Genomic DNA, 9,958 nt, shown 5'->3' on the forward strand with positions numbered 1-9,958 from the left:
TTTTTTTTTTGTAAATGTTTTTAAAAAGATTTGTGTGTAAAGAAGTCAAGGCAACTATGATTCTGCAAAATGAGGCACACAATGAACTATTCTGCTCCGAAAACACTTTCTCTCCATGACCTCGGCCTCCCTGGCTGAGCTCAGCAGTCAGGATGGTGTGGCTGTACATACGGAGCCTGCCTGGCTCCTTCTCTATCTAGCCACTCCCTTTGGTTAACCAGCTCAGTTCCTTTGGGAAGGTTTGCTTGGGCTCCTGAGCACACACACACACAAAACACAAGTTCTGGTTTTATTGGTGGCAGGACGGCTGTTGTTTAGAAACTCTGGCTTAGGAACCTTGTTCTTAGGCCAAAAATGTCAAGGTCTGGGTGGAGGCAGCTTTCCAGCAGCCACAGACACAAGCGGGTCAGACAGGGGGCCTGCACCTCGCCAGCGAGGCACTGGCCGCCAGTGCAGCCCCGTCTTCTCCACAGCAACTTCATTTCCTCAGTGAGCTCATGCCTGGCACTGGGGAATCCATAAAACATGGCATTTGACGTGGCATCGCTCCATCCTGAAGGAAGAGTGCGTACACAGGTGTTGTACAGACACGATTAAATCAAATTAGGTTCTAAAAATTCTGAGTAAAAGAAAACTCTCTCTCACACACACGCACACACAGAGTCATAACATTAGACCCTATTTAGGCACACAGGTAAATGTACTCTTTCCTCCAGAGCCAAATTTGGCTTTTTTTTTTAGTTGAAGACACAATTTTGTGGAATTACGTATGGGTAGAGTTGCTATTCCAATTCCTGTGCAGCTTCATTTCTGAGGGGCTTCTAGTTTTTCTACAGTTTAAAATATAAAATCCTTCACATTAATTAAAAAAGACCCCTGGGTGGGGTAGAGCTGGTGGTTGGGCTAGAGCATTTGCCTACCATATGGAAGGCCCTTCCTAGTTTTTCTGATGAGATGGGGCAAAGGGTCCTGCTGGCCGTCCTGTTCCTGGTGGTGGTCCATGGGCACCAGTGGAGTGGATGGATGGGGAGTGGGGATACGCATGAATGTCCTCATATTCTTTGATTTTACCAAAGAAACCAGGTTTGCTGCAGCCAGGGCCCAGAGAGGACACAGGAGGGACACAAGTCAAATGATAATCAGAGCCACCTTGGCTCTAGAGGTCTTCATGGGTTTGGCCCAAGGCTCAGACTGGATAATGCTGCCTGACTGAGGATAGACAGGATACGTGGGATAACTTATGGAGAGGGCTGCTTTCGGGCTTGGGATTTTAGGAAGATAAGGAGTTCCAGGGCAGCCTAGGTTTCAGAAGACACAGTCTGAGACCAAGCAAGCAAGCAAGCAAGCAAGCACGTGCCAGGATTACAGAGATGTGATGTTAAGGCATACATACAATTCTAAACTTTTCTTTTTTGGGGGGGTTGTTTATGAGACAGGGTTTCTCTGTCTCTGACAGACAGCTCTGGCTGACATGGAACTCCAAGTGCTGGGATTAAAGGCGTGCACTCCAACCCCCCAGTGTAAACTTGGGTTTTAAGAGCATAAAACTAGGATGCAGGCTGTTGGATGTTTAAATACCACCTTTAGCCCTTGAGACAATAAGTGAAGCTCAAGGTGAAGTTGCCTTTAGTGGTTAGCCTTCAGTGTTTTCTACCCAGATGCCAGTGTCTAAGGGTGTGAGTAAACTTGACAGATTATAACTTCAGGAGTAAAAATATATTACTCTTTGAGAACCTTTCTTCCTACTGGGTTTGGGTTGCCTTGTCTAGTCTTACTGCAACTTGATATGCCATGGTTGGTTGATATCCATTGGAGGCCTGCCCTTTTCTGAAGAGAAATGGAGGAGTGGATGGGGTTGGGGGAAGGTGAGGTTGGGGAGGAAGGACTAGGAGGAGAGGGGAGGGGAAAGTGCAGTCAGGACGTGAAATAATTAAAAAATGTTACTACTTCACATTTAATTCAAGTCTTTATAATATAAAAATCTCATAAAAGAACACTGCATGGTGGCACACAACTTTAATCTCAGCACCCAGGAGGCAGAGGCAGGCAGATCTCTGCATTTGAGGCCAGCCTGGTCTACAAAGTGAGTTCCAGGACAGCCAGGGCTACACAGAGAAACCCTGTGTGGAAAAACAAAGCAAAGCAAAGCAAAACAAAACAAAACAAAACAAAACACTATAAACCACAGCGACGTTGAGTAGCAAGCAGAGCTTCTGCTTCCAGGTGGGAATAAGCGGAGTGCTCTCTCCTAGGTGACAGTTAAACAGGTTAGCTGCTACGTCCTTTGCTGATTTGTTGTAGGAAATTAAAGCATTTGGGAACTGAGTTCAAAAGAAAACAATTTAGTTCGAACAGGAACCTGGTAAGATTGCTCAGCTGATACAGCTGCTTACTGCCACACATACACTGTGGCAGTGTGGCCCACTCATCAGATAAAGACACTAAAGACAATCAAACCAGGCATTTGCCTCATGTGGTTTTGTGCAGGCTGGAGCCTTCCTTCTTGGCTGGCTGTCTCTGTGTGGTAGGAAAAGATGGTGGCTACTGGCAGTTACAAGACTATAGTGGCCCTCATGACATTGCTCAGAAGAGAATCCTGGAAGCAAAGTATGTGGTGACACTTAGAGGCAGAGGTGGGAAGATCAGAGTTCAAGGTCACCCTTGGCTTCACGTTGAGTTCAAGGCCAGCCTGGGTTATAGAGAGGGATCCTGTCTCAAGCAAAAGGTAGAAGGGGGCGGGGGGGGGGGGAGGGAGAAAGGGAGAGGAGAGAAAGAGAAAGAGGGGTGGGGAATGATGGTGGCTTCAAAGTGAGACTCTCTCTCAAAACCCNCCCTCATGACATTGCTCAGAAGAGAATCCTGGAAGCAAAGTATGTGGTGACACTTAGAGGCAGAGGTGGGAAGATCAGAGTTCAAGGTCACCCTTAGCTTGACGCTGACTTAAACGCCAGCATAGGCTATAGAGAGGAATCATGTCTCAAACAAAAGGTAGGGGGGGGGGGGGGGGGGGGGGGAGGGAGAAAGGGAGAGGAGAGAAAGAGAAAGAGGGGTGGGGAATGATGGTGGCTTCAAAGTGAGACTCTCTCTCAAAACCCAAACCCAAACCAACCAACCAACCAACCAACCTTTCTTGTTAAGTTTGAGAACAGAGCTTTCCAAGGCTAGTCCTGTGCTGAGCCTGATGGTAAAGCTAACTCCAACCATGTCTAGTTGCTGAGGACTGGGAAATGATGGTTCTCAAAGGAAGGCTGGAAACAGGAAATACATGTTTTTCATGAGTCCGGGAGAGGCTATAAAGCTTCCAGCATCCTAAGATGATTTCAGGCCAATGCGTACTTGCTGAATCAATGTAAGAAGATATACACCAGAGCCGCTGCACGTTACTTTAAAAGCATCTGATGCTGTATTTTAAAGAACCAATAAAACACAATTGAAGGCAGACACCAAGAGCATTACTGATAGGCTATTTTAGCACAGAGCTGCTCCAGTCAAGTATAGATTGCTGAGGTTCTGGGATCCATTTATGACACCAGAGAGGTGCAGCGCTCTGGGAGAAGGCAGCTCTTTCTCCTTGGATTTAACCACCAGAAAAGCAGAGGTTTGTTCAGCATGAAGGGAGAGGCAGACCGATACGAAGGGTCCTGATACCAGCAAGAGTTCATTTAAATTGGTGGTAGTCGGGTGGGTTTCTGATCCAGGATGCAAACGGCTGTATCCTGCGGAGGGCACCCCAGGCTTCCTGGTAGGCAGACGCAGCATCCTTGTACTCCTGATAGGTGTCCAGCTTCTTCATTACCCTAATGCACACATGCCATCAAGCACAGCTCTGACTGAGTGCTCGCCCACCCTCAGAGCGACGACGGAGCAGCAGGGGAGGAGCAGAGGGAGCACTCTGTCCCTCCACTCCACAGGGAGTGCATGTTAAAGCAACACAGGCTTAAGCAGGTTAGAATCACACAACACAGGCTTTGTACGGCCCTTGTACAACCAGATAAAAGCATTCTTTTCTCTGTGGTGCTGATGATCACAGAGTTCGTGTACACTGGGCGGTCTCCTCCTCCTGTAATTGAGCTGTCTACCCCAGCCCTGACTTAGGGTTTCTACCAGAGGACCTAGAGACGAAAACCTTGGCTGTTTTATATCCTAAGGACATGACATGTCATCTACACTCTCCTGCTGTGTGCTGCAGCTGACATCTGTTAGCCTCTCAGGTGGTACTCTGAGTAGCTGTAATTCTGAGGAGATTTTCTTTAGATTTGGACCAGGACCAAAATGTGGGTGGGAGTCCTCTGAGTCCTTGTCTTGGCCTTGAGTTCTGCCCTGGCTTTCTGGTGTGATCTGGAACTCTCTGGTGTCTGTTTAACAGCATTTCTGGCTCTCACTCTTTCATCCCCTTCAGTACTGGAGCCAGTTCATCACTTTGGGCTGGGCGGGTAGCTCAGCCGGCAGAGTGCTTGCTGATCAGCACGAAGCTCTCTGCCTTTGATCCTCAGAACTGAGTAAGCCAGGTGTGGAGCATACACCTAATCCCAGCACTTGGAAGGCAGAGACAGGAGGAAGGAACTGCCAAGGTCATCTTTGGCTATGTAGCAAGTTTGAGGCTCCTTGGCCTCATGAGACACTAACTCAAAGGGGGAATTATTATTATTATTTTTACTTTCTAGCTCATTACCCTGCCTGCCTTTAGCAAGAATCCTATTTAGTATACATCGACTAAGAACTACTCTAGCCTAGCTTTGAAATTAGCTTAGAAGGCAGAGGCAGGCGGATTTCTGGGTTCGAGGCTAGCCTGGTCTACAAAGTGAGTTCCAGGACAGCCAGGGCTACACAGAGAAACCCTGTCTCAAAAAACCAAAAAAAAAAAAGCTTAGAATTTTTTTTTCCATTCTGCTCCTGGCTCAAAGTCTCCACTTGTTCATGTACTTGGGAGCTGAGCCCAGTTTCTTTCCCCACAGCTCCTGAATAGTCTTCCTTACCATCTCTCCAGACATCTGAAGAAATCTTTCTTTAATACTTCTGCAGCACATTCATCTCATTCACAGAAGATATTTTTTTAATTAAAAATTTTATTTCATGCCTGTGAGCGTTTTGCCTGCGTGTATGTCTGTGCAGCACGCTTGTGCCCCATGCTCATGGTGTGCAGAAGAGGGCGTTGGATCCCCTAGATCTGCAGTGAGCCACCAGACCTGAGTCCTGGGACTTGAACTCTGGAGGAGGAGCCAATGATCTTAACTACTGAGTCTGAGTCATCATGTCTTCAGCCAGACTCCCCGGAGAGTTTTATAAATAAAATTTGTTACTGGTTGTTAAAACCAACTAAACTATTAGCCAGGCCTGGGCCAAGCACTTTACATGCAGTATTTTCACTTACATTCTTCTCAGCGATCCTGTGACATGGCTAATTATTATTAATCTTCTTACCATCGAATAACCAAGACTCTGATAATCAATCTTCATTGTCAACTAGATTGGATTGAATCACCATGGAAACTAACCTCTGGGCATGTCCGTGAGGGTGCTGCTTTCTGGGAAGGTCTGACTCAAGGGGGAAGGCCCACCCTGGATGCGGGCAGTGCCACACGTGGGCTGGGGTCCCAGACAACAAAAGGAAAAGTGGAGCTGACCACCCATGCTCCTCTGCTTCCTAATTCTGGATGCAGTATAAGCTGCCACCTCACCTTCCTGCCACTGTGGACTGTCCCGTCCAACTGTGAACCAAAGAAGTCACCCTTAAGTGGTGTTTACCAGGTCCTTTTTTATTACAACAACAAAGATAACATACAGAGGCTTGCCTTACTAATGCAATTTTATCCTGTTTCACTCCTGTTCTTTGTTTTGTTTTGTTTTGTTTTGTTTTTTGAGACAGGGTTTCTCTGTGTAGCCCTGGCTGTCCTGGAACTCACTCTGTAGACCAGGCTGGCCTCAAACTCAGAAATCTGCCTGCCTCTGCCTCCCAAGTGCTGGGATTAAAGGCGTATGCCACCATGCCCGGCTTTCACTCCTGTTCTTTACTCTTATTATTGATTATTAATTATATTACGTGTAAGGTCGTTTTTCCTACCTGAGTACCATGGTGTGCAGTGTCTGGGGAGGCCTGAAAATGGTGTCAGACTCCCTGGGACTGAGGTTACAGACGGTTGTGAGCCACGACGTGGGTGCTGGGAGGTGAACCTGGGTCCTCTGCAAGAGTAGCCAGTGCTCTTCTTAGCTTCTGAGCCATCTCCCCTATTTTATTATGTTTAATTGTGTGTGTATGCATGTACGTGTGTATGTGTGTATGTGTGCATGCTCACATGATGGCACAGGAGTGTGGTGGAGGATACAGACACCTGGGGAGGAGACCCCAGGTGGACAGAGACTATGCTTCTTGCAGTAAATACTGATTTCAGTTTTATTTTAGTAATTTTTTTTTTGTTGTTGTTTTTCGAGACAGGGTTTCTCTGTGTAGCCCTGGCTGTCCTGGAACTCACTCTGTAGACCAGGCTGGCCTCGAATTATTTTAGTAATTTTTTGTTAGTGAAGAGGAGGGAGCCATGAATTTGATAATTTCAGACTGTGCTCCTATAGCTCATCACAGAGGTCTTGGGTCCCATCCCAGCAATCAATCAGGCAAATGATAAAATGAGGAAAAAAACAAAAACAAAAAAAACCACCACCACCAACAACAAAACCAGTGCTGTCATCCTGGCATGTGGGAGGCAGAAGCAGGCAAATTGCTGTGGGTTTAAGCTTAAGCTGGCGTATACTGTGAGTTTTCATTTCAGGCCAACCTGGGCAATGAGATCCTATCTCAAATTAAGTAAATAAATGTGTAAGATGAAAACCTTCCCCTTCCCCTTCCTGCATGAACGGCCTCTCCTCTAACTGACCCTGACACAAATCCGACAACTTCCCATTCTCTCTGGGTAAGCAGTAAGCGCCCACTGGCTCACTGAGCCTAATAAGCTCACCAAACATAAGCTAGAACCAGAGGAGAAGTCTTTACAGACAGGAGGACAGAGGGACAGACAATATCACCTGACGGAGTCCGGCTGCTCGTCTTCTGCTATGCTGCTCAGCAGCTTCTGGAATGATCTAAAGAGTTCCACCTTGCTGATTCGGGATCTGTTCAGAAAAAGGAGGAAAGATCACTTCCAGGTGACCACGAACCAGGACTCATCACAGCGCTCACCTGAATAAAGTGGCCTAGCAGAATCTACACACCAACAATTAACCAGGGCTATACAGAGAAACCCTGTCTCAAAAAACCAAACCAAACAAACAAAAAACTTCTGCTGAGACCCTACAGCTGAGACGCAGTCTCCTGGGGCCGAATTACTATAACTAAATACTAGGCACATGTTCGTAAGGCCCCAGTTAATTAATTACTACTCAGAAAATTATTACACGAACAAAGTCACCCCTAGGCCTTCTTTCTGCATTATATGTTACAGTTGTTTAACTTGGTCTTCTTGGACTCCTAACAGTAGGAGCAGGGGCTGTTTCTGACACTTTGGTCAGCTTTTGGGACCTTTCTCTCATACTGGGTTGCCTTGTCCAGTCTTAATATGAGGGAAGGTGCCCAGTCTTACTGCAACTTGATATGCCATGTTTGGTTGATATCCACGGGAGCCCTGCCCTTTTCTGAAGAGAAACTGAGGGGTGGATGGGGGTAGGGGGGAAGGAGGTTGGGAAAGGAGACAGGGAAGAGAGGAGGGAGGGGAAACTGCAGTCAGGATGTAAATAATAAGAAGAAATTAAAGGGCTAGAGAGATGGCTCAGTGGTTAAGAGCACTGACTGCTCTTCCGAAGGTCCTGAGTTCAATTCCCAGCAACCACATGGTGGCTCACAGCCATCTATAATGGGATCTGATGCCCTCTTCTGGCATGTCTGAAGACAGCTACAATGTACTCATATACATAAAATAAATAAATGCTTTAAAAAGAAAAAAATATAAATAAAATAATAAATTAAAAAAGAACAAATTCACCTATTAAACATTAAAGAGAACATATTCAATGGTTACCAAAGGCAACAAAATGTTCACTTTTCATATACCTAGCAATTTTACTATGAATATAATTTTATCAGTTGGCTATATGTATTGACTAATAAAATAATTAATCTCAGTCAAGCCTTCAGATTGAAAAATATTTGCTTGTTTCTGCCTCCTGAGTGTTGGGACTGAAAGTGTGTACTACCAAACCTGGTGTATGACTGAGTATCATGGAAGCATAGGGGAACATTTCCTGAGTGTTGGGACTGAAAGTGTGTACTACCAAACCTGGTGTATGACTGAGTGTCATGGAAGCATAGAGGAACATTTCATGCACAAGAAACTTCTACCATGTCACACTCCATGTCACACTCTATGTCCTGGAGATCCACGTCAAGGCTCAACAGGCCACCCAGCTGACTAGACAGAGGCCTATGGGGATCTGTTTAGCACTGTCATGACAACACAGTGCAAAGGCGCGTGCAGAGTCTAATGCCCTCTTGGGAGCACACCTGGGAAGGTTCTCGACAATCCGTTCCCTGGAGAACCAAGAGGAACTCTGAAGGGTTTTCCTGCTGAAGTCATCTCATTGGTAACGGTAAGATGTTGCCCGCACATACTCGGCACTCGGGCTAAGGCCGGATCCAGACCAGAGCCTTTCTGGGTTATGCTGTCAGCAGCTCATTCCCCACTCCAAGAGGTATGCTTATAAGGCAAATTAGTCTGGGAGCATAGCTCATGATGGATGACTGCTAGCCTGCACATGGGCCTGGCTTGGATAGGGTAGGTGGCTAGAAACCTGTTCTCTATTTGGAAACTTGCTCCAGGAAAGCAAGCCTTTCCTTAGGTTTTATTCCACAGCAGGACATGAAAGAAAGAAAACTAAATTCAAGACTTCAAAGCCCTAGCCAGAAAGTTTATTCAAGGTCCATGACTCATGTGGCTTGCTAGTTAGGAGGGCTTACTGGGCTTAGAGCAAAGAACAAAGGAACCAACTAGCCATAAAGATAGGGAAGACATACAAGAATGTCCGGACTGGCCTGGCGCCTCCCTTCTGACCCAAGTTAAATGTTAACCAGATGCTCTGCTGTTACCTTGATCTGCATGTACAGTCTGCTGATGTTTAAATGGACCAATCATGTGAAACCTCGCCAATTCCTCCCCCAACCCCAGCCCCTTTTCTATAAAAACCCCTAGCTTTCGAGCCACGTGGTCGAATTCAATGTCTCCTGTGTCTCCTGCGTGAGATACATTTCGACCTGGAGCTCCACCATTAAAGTACCTCGTGTATTTACATCAAGACAGTCTGTTCATGATTCTTTGGGTGCACGCCGAAATTGGGAATTGAGAGGGGGTTTCCCCATTAGGTTCTTTCAGACACAGTAACCACACGAGTAATGCTGTTTCAGGAGAGCTATGCTCAGTAGGAACTACTGAATTACCTGAGGACCCGAAGGAAGACTTTTTCTAAGTGGCTGCTTCTGGCTGCTGCTTTCTAAGAGACCTGGGTCCTTTTAGCAGAGAGGACCACATGCAAGGACAGGAAGCCTTTTCCTGTGAGTTAACACTGCTGATTATTGCAAAAGAAAGCACAGGGGCTTTTAGATTATTTTATTTCATTTATCTTTCTTTCTCTCTTTTCTTTTCTTTTTTTTTTTAATATTTCATCTGGGAGTTGGGGGAGAGGGATTTAATTTGATTAAAATATACTGTATGAAATTCCCAAAGAATTAATAAAAACACTACTACTTAAAAATGTCAATGCATAGTGGTGGTGGTGGTTCATGCCTTCAATTCCAGCACTGGGGAGGCTAACCTGGTCTACAGAGCAAGTTCTAGGAGAGCCAGGGCTACATAGAGAAACCCTGTCTCCAAAAAGCCAAAACAGAGCCGGGCGTGGTGGCGCACGCCTTTAATCCCAGCACTTGGGAGGCAGAGGCAGGCGGATTTCTGAGTTCGAGGCCAGCCTGGTCTACAGAGTG

At 46.2% G+C, this 9,958-nt stretch overlaps 1 protein-coding gene across 6 annotated transcripts in view; it reads right to left on the minus strand.

The window, feature by feature from the left end:
* Positions 1–268: 268 nt before the first annotated feature.
* Positions 269–9,958, minus strand: part of Adat1 (adenosine deaminase tRNA specific 1) — a 27,823-nt gene continuing 18,133 nt past the window's right edge. For 5 of the 6 annotated variants that reach the window (XM_029481001.1, XM_021170143.2, XM_021170147.2 and 2 more), the window contains 2 exons: positions 7,018–7,104; positions 3,371–3,797 (listed from right to left, as the gene is read on the minus strand). In XM_029481001.1, the coding sequence (XP_029336861.1) occupies positions 3,659–3,797; positions 7,018–7,104 (226 nt within the window). In that variant the 3' untranslated portion in view covers positions 3,371–3,658. Of the gene's footprint in view, positions 554–3,370; positions 3,798–7,017; positions 7,105–9,958 lie in introns of those variants that run through there. The other variant, XM_021170148.2, reaches the window with a different exon arrangement.

This window comes from Mus caroli, chromosome 8, assembly GCF_900094665.2.
Source record: "Mus caroli chromosome 8, CAROLI_EIJ_v1.1, whole genome shotgun sequence".
Lineage (NCBI taxonomy): Eukaryota > Metazoa > Chordata > Mammalia > Rodentia > Muridae > Mus > Mus caroli.